Source organism: Oryx dammah, unplaced genomic scaffold (genome assembly GCF_014754425.2).
Source record: "Oryx dammah isolate SB20612 unplaced genomic scaffold, SCBI_Odam_1.1 HiC_scaffold_27, whole genome shotgun sequence".
Taxonomy (NCBI): domain Eukaryota; kingdom Metazoa; phylum Chordata; class Mammalia; order Artiodactyla; family Bovidae; genus Oryx; species Oryx dammah.
This window is the reverse complement of record NW_024070211.1, coordinates 55,857,347-55,881,862: the sequence shown is the minus strand read 5'-3', so window position 1 is coordinate 55,881,862 and position 24,516 is coordinate 55,857,347. Positions and strand designations below refer to the sequence as shown.

The following is a 24,516-nucleotide window of genomic DNA, read 5'->3' as shown; positions in this document are numbered from 1 at the left end:
TTTTGCTAATGGTTGGGCCCATGGGGTTGGGAAAATGTGAGCATGCCTCAGAGCTTCTTCCATCACAAGAGGATTGTAAATAAAATTCCTAAAATCTTGAACGACTGCCCTTTAAGTGCTCTTTGCAGTTTGTTTCGGATTATATTGCATATCTAGCACGTGAACTGGTGAATTAAAGAGCTTTTTTGTAAATTCTATTACTTAAGAAGGAGAATTTCTTGTCTAATTACACAGGGATTTCTGTTAGTTCTTAGAACACAATACATGTGAACCATTTTATTCCCACAAAACATTCTAATGCTATGGTGTTTGTCCCTTTAGTGGTTATGTTTGACTGTCCAGAAACTATTTTTGAGTGACTCGTTAAAAAATAATGGGAGACCTAGTGTACCTGGAGGTTGACTCAGTCTATGAAAATTTGCAAAAATACTCTGTAGTCTGTTTTTTGAAAGCCAGTGTAATTCTAGAGAGGAAGAAGAACCTTTTAGTGCCCATTTGTTATGTCTTATTTTAAAACCTGACTTTTGAGCTTTATTTGATGCCTTAACTGTGTCACTTCAGAACAGAAGTCATTTTAAAATGATTCATCTCTGATGAGATTTCTGTTTTGTACCTAATAGAAACAAGCCTTTTAGGGTATAAGAATGCATATGAACTTTAAAAAGTAAGTATTGATAAATATTTTTTTAAAAATGATTGATGTTAATGAAGTTTCACCTTTAATCTGCCATATGTCATGCCATAACATAACAGCCTTCTTTTCATTGAGCTGCCAACTAGGTACCTCTTTGAGTTTAGATGAATAAAGAGAAAAGAAAGTGAAATGTACTTCTCTTTCTCTCTCTCTCTCTCTTTGACCAGTTGTTTTGGCATGGTATATATCTATATATCTATATATATATATATTTTTTCCCATCTTACTTCCTTTTAGCCTATCCATGTCTTCATATTTTAAGTTTGACTTCCATAGGAAGCATCAAATTGGGTTTTGTTTTTATATCCATTTTAACATACTCTGCCTTTTGATTGGAGTATTTTGTCTATTAACATTTGGTGTGATTATTGATGTGCTTGAATTTAGGTTTACCATTTAATAATATACTTTCTGTTTGTTCCCTGTTTTTCTTCTTGCCTTCTTTTGGATAATTTGGATTTGTTTTTAGAATTCCATTTTAATTCTTTTGTTATTTTATACCTCTTTGTGTTATTATTTTATGATTGTTCATGGTATAATGTATATCCTAAAGTTTTCAAGATCCATACATAGTTAATGTTATACTGCTGTATGTAAAATGCAGAAACCTTGACATCATTTAGGTCCATTTACCATCCATCTCCCTCCAATTCTGTTCTTTTTTTCTTTCTCATAATCTTGCCTTTTTACTTCATAGTATATATATGTCCCCTTGGAGAAGGGAATGGCAACCCACTCCAGTATTCTTGCCTGGAGAACCTTGGACAGAGGAGCCTGGCAGGCTGCAGTCCATAGGGTCGCAAAGAGTCGGACACAATGGAAACAACTTAGCACGCATGCATGCATACATATGCCCATTGCTGTTTATTTTGAAGAGAGGCTTACTTTTGTTCTGTCTTCTCTTGGATTGTTAGGAATGCTTACCAATGTTGTGGCTATGTAGGAATAAATGTATTTTTGTAAATATGTTAATTTACTGTGCTTTTTAAGGCACACCTCAGAGATAATTGTGGGTTCAGTTCCAGACTACCTTAGTAAAGTGACTATCTCAATAAAGCAAGTCACATAAACTTTTTTTGTTTCTTAGTGTATATGATAGTTATGTATACTCTATACAATAGTCTCATAGTAAAGTATGTAATAGTGTTAAATCTTAAAAAATGTACATACATTAAATAAACTGTATGAAACAAAAAGTTATAATAGTGACATCAAAGATCACAGATCACATGTCACCATAACAAACATGTAATAATGAAAAAGCTTGAGATATTGTGAGAATTATGAAAACATGGCATAGGACAGGAATGGAACAGAGCTTTCCAGGATAAAAAGTTATAGTTACTTGTAACAAGTATAAAAACTTATTTTCCCTGAAGTTTTTCCTTAAGATGTGGGATGAATGTGTCACAGAAGAGCATAACACTAATTTAACTCAGTGTTATTTTTCAAGCAAGTGAATGTTTCTGACTTAAGAATATGAGACAATTATAGGTGTACAGGTATCTGCAATAGTATTTTACAAGAAAGGCCAGCATTGTGCGTCTCTTTTGGAGAAGGCAATGGCACCCCACTCCAGTACTCTAGCCTGGAAAATCCCATGGACGGAGGAGCCTGGAGGGCTGTAGTCCATGGGGTCGCTGAGGGTCGGACATGACTGAGCGACTTCACTTTCACTTTTCACTTTCATGCACTGGAGAAGGAAATGGCAACCCACTCCAGTGTTCTTGCCTGGAGAATCCCAGGGACGAGAGAGCCTGGTCCTTAAAAGCCAGCAAATAAACAGACCTCAAGGATATGGTGCAAAATACACCATACATAATTCCCTTTCTTTTTTTCCTTCTCTTGCGTGTCCTTGCTGTGGACCTTAGTCCTTAATCGGATTTAATATGAAGTTAGAAATTGGTGGCACAATTAGAGGTTAGGAATTTTTTTAGAAAGCACTTTATATTTTTGTTGTTATTGCTTAATTTTAAAAGCATGTTGCTTTTAGAGGTGAATCAGAGCTAGAAAGTGGAGAAATAGTTAAGTTTTGCAGGTCTCAATGTGGATGAGAATTTTGAGACAGAGCTGTTTTAAGAGGGTTAAATTCAGAAGCAGAATTTCCTTAGTGTGATTTGAAAGTATTCTAGGATTCAGAATTGAATGAAAGGAAGTACCATTTTGAGAGTTCTTGGAAAAAAAGATAGAAACAGAAAGGTAGAAACAGTCATCGAAATCTAGGAAAGGTTCCTAAGACAAAATTTGTTCTGTGTAACACTTTGGCTAGAGATGACAAACTAGAAGTCTTCAGAATGGATTAGACTACTTTAGAGAATGGTTCCTCAAGTGCCTCATTAGGAGAGCCAGAGGGACTGAGAAAAAGAGGTCTGCTTGGGAGAACATGGGTGGGCTTCCCTGGTGGCTCAGCTGGTAAAGAATCCACCTGCAATGCAGGAGACCCCGGTTCAATCCCTGGGTGGGGAAGATCTGCTGGAAAAGGGAACAGCTCCCCACTCCTGGAGAAGTCCATGGACAGAGGAGCCTGGCAGGCTGCAGTCCATGGGGTCACAAAGAGTCGGACGTGACTGAGCGACCTTCACTTTAGGAGAACATAAGCTTTAGGTGGTGGTGGGTGTATATGTGGTGTCACACCATCTTTTCTACTCCCTGAAGTAGGTGAAGGAAACCTAGACAGAAAATGATAGGGTGAGGAGCTTGGAGTTTTGGGCAGGGGCTCCCTGATGCCCACGAAAGCAGGACCACGGCAGAGATTCCCATTCTGAACAGAAATAAAATGGTGAAAGAACATAAATACTGGCTAGATAACTTTGAACATGCAACTCAATCTTCTGCTCTGACAGAACATGATAGATGAACCCCAAATCTGGCTCCCGAAACCTATAAACGATAGATAACAACTGTTTGCAAATGTGCAACAAACATGCTCGATACGGATGGAAGCTTGACTCTCAATGAACAGCCATTTAGCTAGTCTGGAAATGAAGGGGAGACTTGCATTCAAACGTCAGGCTGTCGCTATTCTTAGAGCTCAAGTAGAGGACAGAAGAAATAGATGAAGCCCTGCTCTTGATGTGGTGCGATGAAGACCATGTTTGCCCCTTAAGTTATCGTCATTATAGTGCAGTAAAGCATTCATTTTTGTGTGTGGTAAATCACAGTGCTGACATGCTCACAAAATAATGTGAAGCATATGGGTCACAACTGTTTTTAAGTAAAAACTGCTCTAAAGATTTATTTAGGTTCCTTAATTATAGAGTGGTTGGGAAGACTGGCATGTGGTTTCAGTTTAGTTACAAATGTTGGCTCTGGTGATGGGTGCGTGCTAATGTTGCCAGAGAGGGAGTAAGATTGAACATTGCCAGAGAGAAAGAGAGTAAGGTTGGGAGGGGAGCTGGTGTCCTGGCCCCTGTGTTATTTTTTTGAGTGAACTCAAGATCTTGTGTTTATACAAAATAAGTAAGAATGCATTATGCTCTGCTTGAGGTGGGTGTGCTAGTATTCCGGGCCAGTTTTCCCAGTGTGTGAGTACTTTAATTGGTAAATTTTAATGACAGTTTGAAATCATTGACTCTTCAGAAACCTGACAGAATAACCATCCCTTTTAGCCTTTATCTTAAAATATACTCCCCACTAGATGTATCAAGCCCAGGTTGCGGGATAGCAGTTAACGATTCTGTCTAGATAGACAAGAGAAAACTAAGTGTTCCATCCGGGTGTTCTGATAGGAAATAAACCCATGTCAGGGTCATTTGGTAATCTTCTGAGCCCATTTGGTGATCTTCTGAGCCACATGCATATATGTGTGCAGTCACAATCACATGTGGTTAATCATGTTAGAAGCAATTTTGCATCATTTGGGATCTAATGATGTTATAATATATAAAGCTAACTTGCGGTACTAGGCGCCTGGGGAAAGGCCTGTGTTAATCCATGAAGAGGTCAGCAAATACATCAGTATATGATTGGAAGAGTTCATTTGTATTTGGCATAACATGCTTTCCTGCGTTTCTTGCCAGTGGTGAAGATGACATTAGCTTTGCTGAACTGTTGGCTGGAGGTGGGAGGAGTGGGAAGGAGGAGGGGGCTAATAAGAAATCCAAGTAAAGCTTTCCTTCCCTGTCTGAGGCGATAGGAGATATGAGTTTCCTGCTTATGGAGCTCAGTCCATTAGGGGCTTTGTCAAAACTTGGAGAAGGTCCACTCATTCATTCATTCATATTTTGGTATAGACAATGTCTTATGTTTATAGCTCTGTGGAATGCACGAAAATTAATTACACAGAAAGGCTGTGCCCTCAGGAGCTTGCACTCTGGTAAGGGATAAGAAGATGTATGCATAACTAATTATAATACAGAAAGACATTAGACATTTATTGAGGACTTACTCACTTTTAAGGTGCTTTCATACAGTTTGATTTAATTTTCTGAGCTAAAGTACAGGGCTTCATTTCTTTATTTTGTACCTGGAGAAATCAAAGTTCAGCCAAGGTGAATGACTTGCTCCAGGTCCTGTGGGTGGTAAGTTGTGGTTCTGGGGCCCAGAGAATCCTGTCCATCCGGGATGCCCTCTGCCTCCAGATTCACTGTTTTTTCCACTGTCCCAGGGTGCAATGGGGCTTCCCAGGTGGCTCAGTGGTAAAGAATCCACCTGCTAATGCAGGAGACGAGGGTTCCATCCCTGGGTTGGGAAGGTCCCCTGGAGAAGGAAATGGCTATCCACTCCAGTATTCTTGCCTGGGAATCCCCTGGACAGAGGAGCCTGGCAGGCTACAGTGCATAGGGTCACAAAGAGTTGGACACAACTTCATAATTAAACAACAACAACAGTATGTAATCACACAGAGGGGCTTACTTGCTTCTCACTTGGGAAATCAGGGGACGCTGGACAACGATGAGGCCACTGAGCATCCTTGGGGGTGAGCAGGGCACTGCTTATTCAGGGGATGGCTGAAGGGGTTTGAGGGTGAGGGAGGGAGGGCTGCTGGATGGAAAGAGATCAGTCTACATTGTTCACATAAGATTCAGCTCCTGGCAGATTGAAGGTGCTCAGTGTATTGTCAATGGCTGCACACACTTTCCTGAAGAAAAGCCCAAGTCTGTGATTGAAAGGCTGAATTGACGCCCTTCCAAGTGCCCCAGCCTTTCACCGGGCTCCTTGCCTCAGATGGATCTCTCTCAGTGTACTCCTGTGGCCCTGTGACCTGTCCAGAACACAGAGGTGGTATGTGCTAGTGGTCAAGAGCAGGGCTCAGTTTGGGCTCCAGTGTGTCATACTGCCAGTGTGACCTTGACATGTTCTGTCTTCACTTTATGCCATGATTTCATCATCTGAAAATAGGATTAATAATAATATATTCATAGTGGTTTCATTGTGAGACTTAGAATCCTTAAATACGAAGGGCCTGGGGCCCATGCTGGTGCAGGGTAAACGTTGGTGTTTTAGCTCCAATTACTCTCTGGTTACTGTCTGGTCCCGCCCCTCCTTTGCTTACAGTCCCGCTGGGTGGCTCCATTCCCCTGATTTGGAGTCTGCTTATCTCTCTGGGCTTCCCTGATGGCTCAGACGGTAAAGCATTTGCCTGCAATGCGGGAGACCTGGGTTCAATCCCTGGGTTGGGAAGATCCCCTTGAAAAGGAAATGGCAACCCATTCCAGTACTCTTGCCTGGAAAATTCCATGGATGTAAGAGCCTGGTAGGCTACAGTCCATGGGACACGACTGAGCAACTTGACTGAGCAACTTCACTTCGTCTCTCTAGTGCATTTATCCTCAGGCCTTGCCTTTCAGCAGCATGCAACTGCTCATACCCCTTAGCCCACCTCTAGGGTATTTTGGCCTTTGTTTTTGCCTCAAAGCCTTTTGTCTTGCTGATTAATTCTCTAGGACTGTTTTTTCTACCTCTTAAGATTCTCTAGCTCCAGTCCTCACCCTACTGAGGGCCCTGTCTGGTTCTGCAATATTTCACATATATGTTTCCTTGGACTTCAGTTCAGTTCAGTCGCTCAGTCGTGTCTGACTTTGCGACCCCATGAATTGCAGCACGCCAGGCCTCCCTGTCCATCACCAACTCCTGGAGTTCACGCAGACTCATGTCCATCGAGTCTGTGATGCCATCCAGCCATCTCATCCTCTGTCATCCCCTTCTCCTGCCCCCAGTCCCTCCCAGCATCAGAGTCTTTTCCAATGAGTCAACTCTTCGCATGAGGTGGCCAAATACTGGAGTTTCAGCTTTAGCACCATTCCTTCCAAGGAAATCCCAGGGCTGATCTCCTTCAGAATGGATTGGTTGGATCTCCTTGCAGTCCAAGGGACTCTCAAGAGTCTTCTCCAACACCACAGTTCAAAAGCATCAATTCTTCAGCGCTTAGCCTTCTTCACAGTCCGACTCTCACATCCATACATGACCACAGGAAAAACCATAGCCTTGACTAGACGGACCTTAGTCGGCAAAGTAATGTCTCTGCTTTTGAATATGCTATCTAGGTTGCTCATAACTTTTCTTCCAAGGAGTAAGCATCTTTTAATATCATGGCTGCAATCACCATCTGCAGTGATTTTGGAGCCCAAAAAAATAAAGTCTGACACTGTTTCCACTGTTTCCCTGTCTATTTCCCATGAAGTGATGGGACCAGATGCCATGATCTTCGTTTTCTGAATATTGAGCTTTAAGCCAACTTTTTCACTCTCCTCTTTCAGTTTCATCAAGAGGCTTTTTAGTTCCTCTTCACTTTCTGCCATAAGGGCAGTGTCATCTGCATATCTGAGGTTATTGATATTTCTCCTGGCAATCTTGATTCCAGCTTGTGTTTCTTCCAGTCCAGTGTTTCTCATGATGTACTCTGCATATAAGTTAAATAAGCACGGTGACAATATACAGCCTTGACATACTCCTTTTCCTATTTGGAATGAACTATCTTTGTTGTTCCATGTCCAGTTCTAACTGTTGCTTCCTGACCTGCATACAGATTTCTCAAGAGGCAGGTTAGGTGGTCTGGTATTCCCATCTCTTTCAGAATTTTCCACAGTTTATTGTATCTCTCCCCTACTTTTGGCTGAAAACTCATCAAAGAAGGGCTGAATCTTAATTATCTTTACATTCTTAGCATGTTCTTCACATTAGGTAGACTCAAAATAAATGAATTAGAAGAGCAGCTTTACCTATTTTAAGATAGCATCGTATTGTCAAAATTATTCTTCAGTTAGCTAGAGGGAGTCAAAATTTACCTTGTTAGTTGATTTTTAGGAGGGGAAGGTCAACATGACAGCTTACTTGATAGGGGGCCCTTTGTCGTCATGGAGCCGAAGACTGGACAAGAACGATGGCAAACCTCCAGGACCACCTGGCCACTGGTGGATCTTATAGTTTCAGCTGTCTTGTTTGTGGAGGTGGTGGTTCTCTTTTTAGTTTTGTGATGGTAGTATCAGCTGTTTAGTATTTGATAACATTTTCTAACATTTGAAAAACTTTTTTCTCAGTGTTTTGAAACTCCAGTGTATCATCCTGGAAATATCAGCATCATCCAGTTGTGGACATGTGTTGTAAATTTTCTTCTCGTTCTCTTAGTTGCCTGGATTTTAAGAAAGTAAGCTGTAAATATAGCATGTGGGTTAAAGAAAGCATATCTTTATGGTGTACAGTATATCAATACCATTTTAGTTAATAGGGAATGCATAAGAGAAGATAACTTGGGCCACAAAGAATAAATAACTTTATTTATTTACTTGAAGAATTTGAAGAAAAACAATGTGATATGTCTGTTTTCTACCTGAAACATATCAGTGGCCCTTAAAGAGCCTGTTATATCTGGTAAACGAATAATAATGAGCTGAATTGTAAGGACTTTTTTTTTTTCCCCATTATCCCCTGCAGCTTTGCCCTGTCAGATGAAGCATACAGATCCCTAAGAGATCAAGATAAAGACCAGTGTATTCTGATTACTGGGGAAAGTGGAGCAGGAAAAACAGGTAAGGTCACCACCGGACAACTTACTTTCTCCTCTAAGAAGGTGAACCATAGACCGGGTGATGTCAGCAAAGCGGGATCATTAGCATGAAGCTTACAGGGCTTCTTTGCAGGAAGACCAGTTGTTAGGGTCCTGGAATGTTTTCCAGGAAGAACTTGCCTCATCTCTCATGTGAAGGAACAGGCACCTATCAAAAGGGGTTCCAGCCAATGTGGGAGTCAGTTCCTGGATTCTAGACCTCTAGTGTAGTTCCTGAGTACTTCAGGGTCTTTGACCTTTCCTCCAAGATGCCATAATCTGTAAAGTCTTACCTCTTCCCTAAGGAATAATTGTTTGAGTTTAGGGAGACCACAACCACAAGCCTACCTCTCCTTAAATGTGAGGGAAGGCCCCAAGAAATGCTGGATTTCACTCCAGAGAAGTCTTCCTCTGGGTCTTCCCTGGTGTCCCAGTGGCTAAGACTCTAAGCTTCCAATGCAGGAGGCCCAGGTTTGCTCCCTGGTAAGGGAACTTGATCCCACATGCCATAACTAAAGATCCCATATGGCGCCACTAAGACCCAGTGCAGCCAAATAAAAAATAATAGTAGTAAATATATTAAAAAACTATTTGAAAAAAAGATAAGTCTTCCTCTGAAGTCTGAAGAATTGAGATTTCTGTATATATTTTTAGACAGGCTGGCAACTTCCCCATAAAACAACCCCTCAAATGGAGGGATTATGCTTTATTTCTCGTGCTTTTAATAAAAACAATTTGTGTGATTGATGGTCTTGAGTGAGAATGTGCTTTTACAGGTGGTGCCCAGCTACCTGGAAAAGGTTCAGAAGAGCTGTGCTGTCTGAGTCAGTCAAACTTGGACAGGTTAGGACTGCTTTTGTCAGTGGGTTTCTTTGATGGAACTGATGAGCCCATGAAAGAGGAGGATGATATTTTCATAACTGTTTCATCTCTAAGATGTTCTTGTTTTATAGATAAGACTCTTTTAATTGGTAATTTTTACTTGTTTGCCAGAGTGGGATTTAAATGTTTCCACTTTGCTTGGCTAATTAGTTGTCAGATTAATAACTTTGATTTCCTGATGATCAAAAGAAGAAAATCCCCCGTGGGTGTTTCAGTTGTCTGACTGCATCCATTCTGTTCATCAGCCCTTAGTTAGATCTGTGCCTTGAAATATCTATTTCTGTTTCTCCCTACCTCCCCTGAAGTATCTATTTTTACTCCACTTTCATGAGGAGCGCCTCTTCCCTGTTCCCTAGGGTAGCTGAAGAAAGAACGATTAGGTCAGTGTGTCTAGCTCCCTTCCTAGAGCCTTTGGACACACAGGGCACGTTTCTTTTGGTTACGCAGGTTCTAGGCACTGGGTGGACAGAAATGGAGGGGGAAAGTCCAGCATGTGAGAATCTTAGGTAACAGAGAGCATAGTCTCATATAGACCATCTATTGTAGGGTCCTCCCAGGAACAGCAGAATCTGATAGAAGGCTCACCATTCTGAACGGTGGCCTATGGACTTTGTCACAGAGGTTTAGGCTAACGAAGTTCTTCCTTACCTAGAGATGAATTCTGCCTCTATGTATTCCTCTTTACTCAGTAGTCTGGAAGCTTACCAAATAAGTCTACTTGCTCTTCTGCAGGACAGTCACTTAATTATTTGAAGTCATCTATATTATCAGTTAAGGGAGGGTCACAATGAGTCTCAGATTATGTAGTTGCCTCCTAAACTGTATACACCAGTCAGTTCCTCTTACCTGGTCTCCCAGCTTACACATCCAGTACCTGCTTGTCATGTCTAAGTGAGTCTCTAAGAGACATCTCAGACTAAGCATGCCCCAAACTGAACTCTTGATTTCATCCCCAAACTTCCTGATCTCAATAAATGGAACCACCTGTCAACCTAGTTTCTCAAGCTAGAGCTGTTAAGAGATGTTAGAGATGTTAGATGTTTTCTTTTCCTGTATTGTCCACCTGAATTCCATTTTCTATCAGCTCTACCTCTAAAATATATCTCCTGCCAAGCTCTTTCTTCCTTTTCTTTGTGTCCACCTGGAGACTCTAGTTAGAGCAAGCCACCGATCCTTTGTTCCTTTGAGGACTGTTTGTAGCAATATCTAACAGGTCTCTTTCCCCCTTATGCTAGCGCAGAAAGACACCAAAATGATCTGTAAAACTGAAAATTGGATCAAAGCCTTGGCCTGTTTAAATTTTTTTTTTTTTAGTAACCTTCTTTTGTGTCTATGTGGTGAGAACTTTTAAGATCTACTGTCTTAGCAACTTGTAAGAATACAATACAGTGTTAACTCTAGACCCTATGCTATACATTAGATTCCTAGCACATCATCTTATAGCTGGAAGTGTGTACCTTTTGACCACATGTCTTCATTTCCCCCTTCTCCTCCAAACCAACAATCTACTCTTTGATTCTGTGAGGTGTTTTTTTTTTTTTAAAGATTCCATGTATGAGCAAGATCATACAGTATTTGTCTTTCTCTGTCTGACTTACTTCAGTGAGTATAATGCCTTCACAGTTCATCCATGTTGTCACAAGGGGCAGGATTTCCTTCCTTTTTTTTTAGCTGAACAATATTCAGTTGTATATATACAACACATTTTCTTTATTCATTCATCCATAGACATACATTTACTTTGTTTCCATGTCTTGACTATTGTAAATAATGCTTCAAGGATCATGGGAGTGCAGGGCTCTCTTCAACCTAGTAATTTTATTGACTTTGGATATGTACCCAGAAGTGGTTTTGCTGAATCATATGGTAGTTCTGTTTTTTAAAATGTTTCAGGAACCTCCATGCTGTTTTCCATAGCGGCTGTACCAATTTACATTTTCACCAATAGTGGTACAAGGATTCCCTTTTCTCCACATCCTCTCCAACACTTAAGTTTTGTGTGTATGTATTTGTTTTATACATATGTTAGCCATTCCGATAGGTGTTTGGTGATACCTCATTGTGGTTTTGATTTGAATTTCTCTGGTGATTGATGGTGTTGAGCATCTTTTCATATGCCTGTTGACCCTCTGTATGTCTTCTTTGGAAAAATGCCTATTCAGGTCTTCTACTCACTTTTTAATCAGATTATTTGGGTTTTTTGAGGGATTGAGTTGTATGAACTGTTTATGTATTTTGGATATTAACCCCTCACTGGTCATATTATTTAGAGATATTTTCTCCCGTTTAGTAGGTTGCCTTCCATTTTGTTAATCATTTTTTGTGCTGTGCAGAAGCTTTTCAGTCTGATGTAATCCCATTTGTTTATTTTTGCTTATGTTGTTTGTACCTTGCATGTCATATCTAAAAATCGTTGCCAAGACCAGTGTCTAATATGAGTTTTCTCCTTTGTTTCCTTTTAGAAGTTTCACAGTTGCAGGTCTTGCACTTAAGTTTTTGATTCCAGTTTGAGTTAATTTTTGTGAGTGGTAATTAAGTTTTGTCAGTTTCATTCTCCTGCATGTCACATGCTTTTTCCAGATCTGTTGAGCTGATCATATGATCTTAACCTTTTATTCTATCCAGATGTGATACATGTATTAACTGTGATGTATTATGTTTATTGATTTGCATATGTTGGATCATCCTTGCGTTCCAAGGACAAAGCCCACTTGATCATTGTGTATGAACCTATTGAATTCAGTTTTCTAGTATTTTACTGAGGATTTGACATTTATATTCATCAAGAATATTGACCTGTAGTTTTATTTTCTTGTAGTATCCTTATCTGGCTTTGGTATCAGGGTAATGTTGGCCTGCTAAAATGAGTTTGGAAGTGTTACATGTTCTTTGTTTTACAAGAGTTTGAGACAGTTCTGGTGTTTTTATTTTGGGGTTTTTGATTACTGATTCACTCTCCCTAATAGTAATTGATCTCTTCAGATTTTCTAGTCATAATTCTAGAAACTTATCCATTTCTTCTAGGTTGTCTAATTTGTTGGCATATGACTGTCCAGAGTATCCTTTATTTTTGTGGTATCTGTTGATTCCTCTTTCATTGATAATTTTATTTACTTGAACTCTCTTTTTTTCCTTGGTTAGTCTAGATAAAGGTTTGCCAATTTGGTTTATTTTTTGAAGAACCAACTCAATTTTCTGTTGCTTTCCTGTTCTCTATTTCATTTACTTATGCTCTAATCTTTATTGTTTCCTCAAAAAACTATACCTTCTGCTAAGGTTGGGCTTAGTTCTTACTTTTCTACTTTTTTGAGGTGTAATATTAGGTTGTTTATTTGAGATATTTCTTTATTCTTGATGTATGCATTTATAGCTATAAAATTTTCTCTTGGAACTACTTTTGCTGCATCTCATCAGTTTTGGTGTATTTTTCCATTTTTGTTGCCTCAAGGTATTTTTTAAATATAAAGTTTTCATTGCACGAACTGGTTTTTATTGCGCTAAAATATAAGCCTAACCCAGAAGATTCTGCTTGACCTAGCCCCTACCTGCTTCTGTACCTTCCCCTCATGTTTCCCCCACCCCAATGGCAGCTCATGTTATTATTCATTGAAGGGTTTGCTTTTCGCTGTGTTTTGTCAGTATATATTGTAAATAGTCATTATATTGAGTTTCCCACCCCTTTTAGATCATTCATTTGAACTCTGGGTATGGGCTCTTACCTCGGTTCACTCAGAAATTTGTGAAATCTTTCACTATTTAGGATTCCTTCTTCCCAGTAAGAACTTTAGGAGGAAATTGATCTCTTGGGAGAAAGTTTTTGCTCTTTCACTGCTACTAACCATTCTTTCTTGTGAAACAGAATTTAATTCTTAAAAGCAGTACCACTTCTTGTTTCCAGGTTGACCAGTGAAAGTGGTGGCAAGGCCAGTTAAAAACCGCTTCCCTTGACGGAGCCATTTGTGTTGATGATGTCTCATGTCACCTATCCCCACCCCAGTCATTTTGTTGGTATCTACCAGCCTATTCATTTCACATTTGTTTCCTTTTTAAGGCATAAAGGAGGAAGAGATGAAAATATTCCTAAGCCTATTAATTTTCTTTTAGATTTTTACTCATTCTTCATCCTGTTTTTATCCTTTTTTGAGTATCAGATTATTTCAGTTTGTTACCAAGTGAGTCATCAGAAGTGGATTTGGTCACTGGTTTGATTAGCGTGGGCCAGTTCTTCATCTCCTCTGGAACATGTGTCCCCTCCTGAGCCATGTTAGTATATGACTTCCTCCTTCTCAGAGAGTTGTAAACCACCTGCTTCCTCCTGGTGCAGAATTCTGTTTCCTGGTTGGGCTTGTGTCCCTTCCTTATTGAGAGATGGAGCAGAGGTTGCTGTTACTGTTTCATGGGGTGGACATTCATTCTTTCCATGAAAGACAGAAACACCTTATTCCGCTAGTGGAAATCCAGTGGCGCATTGAGTTCATTCTTCTTTTCTATATTTTTCTCTTCTCTTGATATTTTACTACTTGCTATCTTGTCCTCTTGGTTTCAGTGTCCCATTCACTGCTTGAAATCCTATCATCTTCCCTAGATTTAGTCCTTCTAGCACCCCTTTACCCTCTCATAAGCTGAAGAATGGACAACTGCTTCACAGGGTCATTGCCACCTCCTCTGGTGGAAAGCTTTGTTTACAGGTGCTGCTTCCTGTGGGAGGTTGGAGGAGGGTACCACCTTTAGTCATATTGTCAAACCTTCCACTGGGAAGCACCAGCTTCTTCACTCGCCCAGACTGTTGCTAATCAATACCAGAAGAAATCGAAGAAGACATAGAAAAGTTCCCAGCTTACAGTTTTAGTTTCAACAGACAAGGCACCAGATTGCTACAAAAACTTCTGTTTGTCAAAGTCTATTCTCATGTGTAGACAGACCAATAGCTGTTCATGGACTGATCAGCTTTTGAGTAGTGCTGGTCCTTGAACCATACTTTGAGTAGCACTGTCCAAGAGTCATTTGGAACATTTGTGTTGTTTTTGCACTACTGTGCTTCCTAGATCTGGTGAGACTTCACTTATCCATTACATTGAATTCCTGGTGCTGGGTGGTGGGCACTATACCTAAGAACTCTTGTTTATAAAGACCTGCTCAGCTGTACTCTTCGGTGACTGCTTAGCCCTTCCTTTCATTTATAGATTCCAAAAGCATCTCCTGCCTCTCCATCTCCATAGAGACAGTTAGTGTTTTACTTACTTATTCCCATCTTTTTCTACTTTTCCTTCCTTTTGAAAGTAGTGACACAGAAACTGTTTCAAATTGCATTAAGGTTTTGATTGTCATTAGGTTATAGTTTTGAGTAAAGAGACTTTGTGTCGTTTAATGTCTCTGTTTCATAGAGATTACTTACAGGAAAATGAAATGATGGAAAATAATAGAGATTGTAGCACAGTGTGTGAGGCTTTTCTAGAGGGGGTTTAATCTCAGTTTTGTGGGGAAGAGGAATGCCAGGACATTTTTCGTATGTCACGTTATCTTATTCACCAAAAATTTTTTGAGTACATGTCGTTATTAGCATTTTTGTATCAATTAATGAATGAAAGAAGAAGAGAGCTAACATTTATTGAGGGCCTGGAATGTACTCTGTACTTATACAGTGTCTCTTTTCAGTGAGAGTGTTTACTTAACAGCATATACAGAACCACCATGCAGTATCAGAGGGCTCATTTTATAAGAAGTAATTAACTTAATGAGGTTGTAAACCTCTCTTGGCAGATGATGATGTTATTGGTCTTAAACATTGGAGACACTCTTACACTGTAGGGTCGTATAATGAGAGCTCCCAGGGAGAGGTGTAAACTCTTTGAATCCTTTGGGGTCCTATTTAATTCATTACTGCTGTGCTAAATAAAAAATTCATCATGCCTCATAAAAGTGCCCAACTATTTCTAGGCAGTGAACTCACAATTCACTATCATGAATACAGATAGTTTGTGGAGAGCCATTCGAGCACTGATGGGGGCAGGGAGGCAGAACATGAGGGAACCATCATAACTGCATTTTTCCAAGGACATCAGAGTAAACTGTGGGCCTGAGAAGATGATCCTGATATAAGAAAGCTTTATAAATTATTTGGCTTCTAATTTTACAGTGACATCAGTTTCTAGGAACTCTGCAGCCATCTGCTACAAGAGTTGTGAAGCCTGCCCTGCTCGTTAAGACCCGTGGTTCTGAACCCCAAATGACCTTGCATTGCTTTGTATCTGTGCTAGTTTTCTGACTTGGTCAGCAACAGAGATGTGACTGACTTTTTGTAGCCCAAACATCCATGAGCGTTTTACAATGCTGAATATCTCCACATGGACGCAAAAGAGCTAAGCAAGCTCAAGGCCAAAATGCCGTGAGCTACGTTTTCTTTCTTCCTCATGTGAGCGAGGTCTTTCATGACACGTGTGTTTTATATGAATTATCAGAGATTTTGTGGCCAACTTTCAGAGGCAAAGCAACTTCTTCTTAATTGTGTTTCAATAAAAACATTTCCAGTCACTATTCCTCTCGGAGCAGAGGCAGTTTTTCATTGCAAGACCCTTGCTTTTGATTGGGGCAGTTCACAGCTGCCTGTCTGGTCAGTTTGGATGTGCTGCAGCTGGGTTATTTTGTAGCACTGCAGACTCAGGGCTACTAAAAAGGGTGTTCTTCTATGTTGCAGAGTCCCTGTTTCACTGTATACAAACATGGCTTGCTTGATTTAGGCAGTCATACTCTTTGGGTCACTGAACCACCAGAACTGTTCAGCCCCTAGAAAACCTTGGGTGCTTTAGCCAAGGAAATAGAGAGGTGTGTAAGTAGAGAAATATACCAGTATTGGGTGTATAAGGGTATGGCTATCTCTATGCTATGTGACATATGTAACATGGTTTATGTGATGTGTATGTGACATACGATAATACTTATATTGGGTTCCATAAGATGTTATGGAAAAAAACCAAATGAATTTTTTTGGCCAGCCTAGCTATCTGTTAATGCATGGGTGGGTACTTGTTAACTCCTGGATAAATTTATTAGTTCTGAAAAAAAAGATCCTCAGAATAAGCCTTGCTTATGTTCATACATTTCTTCCCTGGCATAGTGATTGAATCCATGTGGACCCTGCTCATTTACATGTATGGGTCTTCCCTTGTAGTTCAGTTCAGTTCAGTCGCTCAGTCGTGTCCAACTCTTTGCAACCCCATGAACCACAGCACGCCAGGCCTCCCTGTCCATCACCAATTTCTGGAGTCCACCCAAACCCATGTCTATTGAGTTGGTGATGCCATCCAACCATCTCATCCTCTGTCGTCCCCTTCTCCGCCTGCCCTCAATCTTTCTGAGCATCAGGGTCTTTTCCAATGAGTCAGCTCTTCGCATGAGGTGGCCAAAGTTTTGGAGTTTTAGCTTCAGCATCAGTCCTTCCAATGAACACCCAGGACTGATCTCCTTTAGGATGGACTGGTTGGACCTTCTTGCACTCCAAGGGACTCTCAAGAGTTTTCTCCAACACCACAGTTCAAAAGCATCAATTCTTCGACACTCAGCTTTCTTTACGGTCCAACTCTCACATCCACACATGACCACTGGAAAAACCATAGCCTTGACTAGATGGACCTTTGTTGACAAAGTGATGTCTGCTTTTTAATATGCTATCTAAGTTGGTCATAACTTTCCTTCCAAAGAGTAAGCGTCTTTTAATTTAATGGCTGCAATCACCATCTGCAGTGATTTTGGCGCCCAGAAAAATAAAGTCAGCTACTGTTTCCACTGTTTCCCCATCTATTTGCCATGAAGTGATGGGACCAGATGCTATGATCTTAGTTTTCTGAATGTTGAGCTTTAAGCCAACTTCTTCACTCTCCTCTTTCACTTTTATCAAGAGGCCCTTTAGTTCTTCTTCACTTTCTGCCATAAGGGTGGTGTCATCTGCATATCTGAGGTTATTGATATTTTTCTCGGCAATCTTGATTCCAGCTTGTGCTTCTTCCAGCCCAGCGTTTCTCATGATATACTCTGCATATAAGTTAAATAAGCACGGTGACAATATACAGTCTTGACGTACTCCTTTTCTTATTTGGAACCAGTCTGTTGTTCCATGTCTAGTTCTAACTGTTGCTTCCTGACCTGCATACAGGTTTCTAAAGAGGCAGGTCAGGTGGTCTGGTATTCCCATCTCTTTCAGAATTTTCCACAGTTTATTGTGATCCACACAGTCAAAGGCTTTGGCATAGTCAATAAAGCAGAAATAGATGTTTTTCTGGAATTCTCTTGCTTTTTCATGATCTGTCGATATTGGCAATTTGATCTCAGGTTCCTCTGCTTTTTCTAAAACCAGCTTGAAGATCTGGAAGTTCACGGTTCACATATTGCTGAAACCTGGTTTGGAGAATTTTGAGCATTACTTTAGTAGCGTGTGAAATGAATGCAATTGTGCAGTAGTTTGAGCATTCTTTGGCATTGCCTTTCTTTGGGATTGGATTGTAGATCAGTTGGTTAAAGAATCTACCTGCAATTCAGGAGACCCAGGTTCAATTCCTGGGTTGGGAAAATCTTCTGGAGAAGGAAATGGCAACCCACTCCAGTATTCTTGCCTGGAGAATCCCATAGACAGAGGAGCCTTGCAGGCTACAGTCCATGGGGTCACAAGAGTTGGACATGACTTAGCAACTAAACTACCACCACCACCAGTATTCTTGCCTGAAGAATCCCATGGACAGAGGAGCCTCATAGGCTACAGTACATGGAGTCACAAAGAGTTGGACGTGACTGAGTGACTAATACTATAATGAGATTCCCATCCTTTTGTCGTCATGGTTGCAAATCTCATTGTTTTCTGTTTCTCAAGCACCTATAGCTGTTTCGCAATGTTTTCTTCATAAAAACATTACCATATATGAATTTATAGGATTACATATTGGGTTTCTCAGGTGGCTCAGTGGTAAAGAATGTGCCTGCCGTTGCAGCAGCCGCAGGAGACATGCATTAGATTCCTGGGTCAGAAAGAGCCTCTGGGGGAGGGCTTGGCCAACCCACTCTCAAATGCATAGGATTTGCCTGGAAAATCCCATGGACAGAGGACCCTGGCAGGCAACAGTCCACGGGGTTGCAAATGAGTTGGAGACGACTTAGTTTCTAAACAACATGATTACATATTATGTTATTCTACAATGACATACAATAGATATTATTCACAACACAGTGCAAGGTATCAGAGTATACAGAGTTGAATTAGTTATCATTACCTTCAGTTCAGTTCAATCGCTCAGTCGTGTCCGACTCTTTGTGACCCCACAAATCGCAGCATGCCAGGCCTCCCTGTCCATCACCAACTCCCGGAGTTCACTCAGACTCACGTCCATCGAGTCGGTGATGCCATCCAGCCATCTCATCCTCTGTTGTCCCCTTCTCCTCCTGCCCCCAATCCCTCCCAGCATCAGAGTCTTTTCCAATGAGTCAACTCTTCGCATGAGGTGGCCAAAGTACTGGAGTTTCAGCTTTAGCACCATTCCTTCCAAAGAAATCCCAGGGCTGATCTCCTTCAGAATGGATTGGTTGGATCTCCTTGCAGTCCAAGGGACTCTCAAGAGTCTTCTCCAACACCACAGTTCAAAAGCATCAATTCTTCAGCACTCAGCCTTCTTCACAGTCCGACTCTCACATCCATACATGACCACAGGAAAAACCACAGCCTTGACTAGACGGACCTTAGTCAGCAAAGTAATGTCTCTGCTTTTGAATATACTATCTAGGTTGGTCATAACTTTTCTTCCAAGGAGTAAGCATCTTTTAATTCATGGCTGCAATCACCATCTGCAGTGATTTTGGAGCCCCCCAAAATAAAGTCAGCTACTGTTTCCACTGTTTCCCCATCTATTTCCCATGAAGTGATGGGACCAGATGCCATGATCTTCGTTTTCTGAATGTTGAGCTTTAAACCAACATTCACTCTCCTCTTTCACTTTCTTCAAGAGGCTTTTTAGCTCCTCTTCACTTTCTGCCATAAGGGTGGTGTCATCTGCATATCTGAGCTTATTGATATTTCTCCCGGCAGTCTTGATTCCAGCTTGTGTTTCTTCCAGTCCAGCGTTTCTCATGATGTACTCTGCATATAAGTTAAATAAGCAGGGTGACAATATACAGCCTTGACATACTCCTTTTCCAAGTAAGAATTTCTAGAATCATAAGCTGTCACCTATAACTCCTTTCCATTCTTTGTAGAAATGAATTCTTATCTAGATATTTTGATCTAGAAATATTTTGTTATAGGCCATTTGTCCATTAGTGTATATTGTCTGGATAACCTTCGATGTTCTGCTATTCTCTGGTGAGAAGATATTTTGACATCGAAGACTTCATATTTTATTTGTCTGACTGAATACATTTTAAAATTTAAGTTACATTCAAATGTGTATGTGTACATAAATCTACACATGTAAAGTATCTATGAGTTAGAGAAAACAATGAACTAGAATCATTTGTAAGCAATGCTGTTATGTTTTGCTAATTTTAAATTAGTGTTCTTACATCTGGAACAGCAGTGCTTTTCAGAACTATGAGTACACATTAAGAATACCCCTTTTTTTTTGTCCTAAATAGAACCCTTTTATATTTTTACAGCAAACATGCAAGACATTGTCACTGAGAGTATGATTAGTGGATTAATGCATTCATTTTACTCAAAAGTATTGTCTTGGAAAAGGCTTACTGTTTTATGTTGTGGTTACTAAGGTCATGCGCTTCCTGTGATAGTTAACATGATTCAGAAATTGGGGTTTGTAGTATGGAGGATGATAATTCTTGATTTTCCTCAGAAATGTAATATTTTTCATTTGTAGAGGTGATTACATAAAGTTTTGATTTAGATAAATATTTAAACACTGAATAAAGATCCAAATTTATTTGAACTTTACAATAGAAGTGCCAAAGGAAATGAAGCAGAAAGTCTCATGAGATAGCTATTATTTCTTGTTTCCAGCATGGCGAAATATAATGAAAACAGTCTCTAAACTACCTTGGACCTTGCCACTTGTCCTACAGGTTTACTTATTTTCTCTAAAGTAGTCGACTCTCTTGTGAACTACTTGAGTTAAATATCAAGTATTATGTCAGGAAAAAAATAATAAGAGTTGTCTCTTTTAGACAGTGAGGCTTTATTTGGAGAAAATTACCCTTAATCCCAGCTTCCAAAAATGATTTATTAAAATGGGCCCAGTAGTAGAATTACTGAAGATAGTTAAGAATATGAACATAGAAACTTGTTAACAACTTAGAAGGATCTTTGAAGAATATTAAAAAATTATATTTGAATTACTTAAATAGATTTTAAAAGTAATAAAACTGATTCCTAATTTCAACTTAAGTTAACCTCATCTTGATATCTCAGTAGATATTGTGAGTTTACATACAGTTTTAACAGCCATATGATGTCAGTGTGTGTGTGTGTGTTTGTGTGTGTGTACCACTACTTGGAGCAGTTCTTTTGCCTGTAAATGCTTCCATTCTTTAGTAGTATAATGAGTAGAGGGCTGGAAATTCAAGTCACGAAGAATAGGTAATACATGTGAGATTGTAGGTGGGGATGGGGAGCAAAGAATGCTGCTGAGAAAGCAAGCCTCGAGGTGAATGGTTTCAGAGGCCACACCATAGGGTTGGAATGCGTGGGTGATTCAGGAGAGTTGGCCCACAGTTGGGAGACCAGATAGGGCAAGACGTCAGGAGTTTGCTGGGAGGGCTGTCTCACCTGACTTTGAAAGCTAGAGAGCCTAGAAACAAAGTATTTCAAAATGACAGAAGAAGAGTTCCAGTGTGGACTGGTGAGCATAGGGAAATGCATTACCCAGAAGTGAAATGAGAGGTAGTAGTATAAACTTTGTCCATGACTGAGGCCAGGTTGCCCTGATGGAGCAACAAAAGTGTGTCCATACGGTTCGCTTGCCTTTACATAGTTAATCCCTGAGCACAGTGGGAAATGTGGGTCAGGAACTAGACTCAGTGGAGGATGCGTTAAGGGACAGTGCCCTCTGGAAGGAGGGTGCTGCAAAAACGCAAGACTGACATTTCTCAGTTACAGTCTTTAAGAGGAGACAGCAGAAATCAGCCATCACAGACCACCAGAGAACCTGTTTGGACTCATTCTCGTTACCCAGAAAGCAAGTTGGAGGCAGCATTAACTCCAACCATTGAAGAAGTACCCTGCCTCCCACCACTGTCCTCAGGGCTCCAATGAGACTGCTTCCTCAGCACTGTATCTGCTAGCACTCCCTGAGGACTCTGTGGGACCTGCGTGGATTCCTGGTGCTCTGTGGCTCCCTCCCGTTACTAGTTGATGCTTTGGGTTTGTGTGTAGGCCCTGAAGCACGTGTTGGGCAATGCACCCAAGGTCATGTTCCAGTCATTCATTTCTCCACATGTAGATGTGGGAAATGGGCTGAAAGTTACCTGTATATGTCCTCGTGAGAAAGAACAGTATTGAGTTTGGTCCCCTTACACCCATAGGTAGGGGTCCTGCCACTCACACCTGGGGGAGGCTCTCCTGCCCTTCGACGGTGGCACCAGAGCAAAGAGCTTTCAAGAAAGTAAGATTTGGGGAGATTGGTTTTTCTTCTTGACTGCCCGAATGTGGGTCCTTGTGTTATTTTGCTGACATTTACTGGTTGAGTGTTTACCAGATCCTGATTATGGAACATTAGAACTGGGACAGTTCAAAAGAAATTCGATAGCAAATAAGTTTGGGAAATGGTGAGTTCTTGATCTTTTTCCTGACTTCTACAATGCACATGCTCCTCTAAGAAGCCATGTAATAAGGAAACCTGTTTCACTTAACCTGACTCACTGTGGCCCCAAATTCATTTGACTTTGGACTTCATTTTCCCTTAACATCTATTACCATTCCTTGGAACAATATTAAAAGGATCAGTTTTTTGGAAGTAGATGCTGTGAAGAGACATGTACTGATTGGGGAAGGATAAAACCAGATCTGGCCCACCTTAGCAGTTTCAGCTGGGCTTCCCACGTGGCTCAGTGAGAAAGAATCTGCCTGCCGTTGTAGCAGATGTGGGTTTGGTCCCTGGATTGGGAAGATCCTCTAGAGGAGGAAATGGCCACCCACTCCAGTATTTTGCCTGGAGAATTCCATGGACAGAGGAGCCTGGGTGGGCTGCAGTCCATGGGGTCACAAAGAGTGGGACACAACTGAGCACTCGTGCAAAGCAAAAGCACCAGTTTGAGCAAAGAGTTTCTTTGCATGCTTCTGGTGGCCTGTGTGTTTTAGCAGGGAACTTTCTACTAGTGAAGTCTATGAAAATAACTAAAAGGTTCCCTGGAAGGTCTGTATTTCTTGTATTCAAATCCTTAAGATTAGCTGCTTAGATTTTTAATTGATTTGAAGAATAATTAATCTGATTGTAAGCAGGCCAGTTTGATTTAGAAAGTATTTTTGAGGAGAGGCAGTTCTTTTAAACTTTAAAAATACATTTGGTAAAAACACCCAGGTTATCAAGTTCATTTTGACTTGAATCACCTGTGTATAATATAGTAATTGTATATAAACAATTGCTTTCAAAAATTAATTTTTTATTGAGGTATACTTGATTTACAATCTGTTTCAGGAATATAGCAAAGTGATTTAGTTATATGTATATATTTATATACAAACAGTTCTTTTTAAGATTTTTTTCCCATATAGATTATTATAAAATACTGAATATAGGTCCCTGTGCTATACCGTAGGTCCTTGTTGTTTATCTGTTTTATTCATACTAGTGTGAATTATGGTTTTTTTCTGGATATATGCCAGGAGTGGAATTGCTGGATTATATGTGGTAGCTCTATTTTTAGTTTTTTAAGAAACAATTGCTTTAAGAAGATAGTCCTGAGATCTTGTTGGCTATGTTTACTCAGCCAATTTTTTAGCAACTCAGTGATAACCTGTAAGCACAGTTCCTGTTACATCTAAATCAGTGATATATCTGAATAGAAAACATGAATATTTTAAAAGGTTTCCAAAACATTCTTTGCTCCCAGGAAGTGCAGGCTTTTGAAAACACTGTTAGTGCATATTCTCGCCCAGATCTCTTCACCCCAAAATTAAAAAAAAATTTTTATTGGCTTAATTTATTAATATGGCTTGTTTTCATCCACAGAGGCCAGCAAGCTTGTTATGTCCTACGTGGCAGCTGTTTGTGGAAAAGGAGCAGAAGTTAATCAAGTCAAAGAACAGCTTTTACAGTCCAACCCAGTTCTGGAAGGTAGGATTTGGGGTGTATATTGGTTCAGTGTGACTTGAACAGTAAATCCAGTTTTCAGGGCACTTCAGGCACCTGGAGGTAGCCTAGGAGGGCAGAGGGAAGAGGGGAGTCAGGCCCAGACCTGCTGAGCAAGGTATCATGCCGTAGGAACTCGGGGCTGCAGGAACTTGAGGGAGGGAACACTTTCCTTGACTCAAGGAGCTCTCCCACCTGCAGTCACTTTTTTCCCTCAGTTTTTGTTGGAGTTACTTAAATTTTGCTTAATAATAATCAATTGATATTTGCATGTGACTTGACAGCTGGGAGAAACTTAGTGAAAAAGAGCAATGTGAGGGCAGTGCTATTTTATTCAGAATAACACCCACGGCTGGAGATTTCTGTTGTCAAGGAAACCAAGGCTATGTCAGAGACACATTTAAGGACCAGTTTCTAAGGGTTACAGAAAGCCTAAACTTGACTTTATTCTCTGGTTGGCCATCTGGGTCAGTCAGCTTGGGCTGACCACAGACTGGGTGGCTTCAACATCAGAAATCTATTTTCTCACACTTGTGGGGGCTCCGAAGTCTAAGATCACCTGCTGCTAAGGTAGGTGTTCTTCTGAAGCCTCTTTGTAAGCAGCTACATCCTGCTGTGTGCTCACATGACCTCTTCTTTGTGTGTATATGTGGGAGGAGGAGGGGGATGCTGGGTGGTTG

At 40.5% G+C, this 24,516-nt stretch overlaps 1 protein-coding gene across 6 annotated transcripts in view; it reads left to right on the top strand.

The window, feature by feature from the left end:
- The window catches only part of MYO1B (myosin IB), a 195,121-nt gene that overhangs the window by 86,991 nt on the left and 83,614 nt on the right, over nt 1-24,516 (top strand). For all 6 annotated transcript variants that reach the window (XM_040228906.1, XM_040228904.1, XM_040228902.1 and 3 more), the window contains exons 4-5: nt 8,567-8,661; nt 23,717-23,821. In XM_040228906.1, the coding sequence (XP_040084840.1) occupies nt 8,567-8,661; nt 23,717-23,821 (200 nt within the window). The remainder of the gene's footprint in view (nt 1-8,566; nt 8,662-23,716; nt 23,822-24,516) is intronic.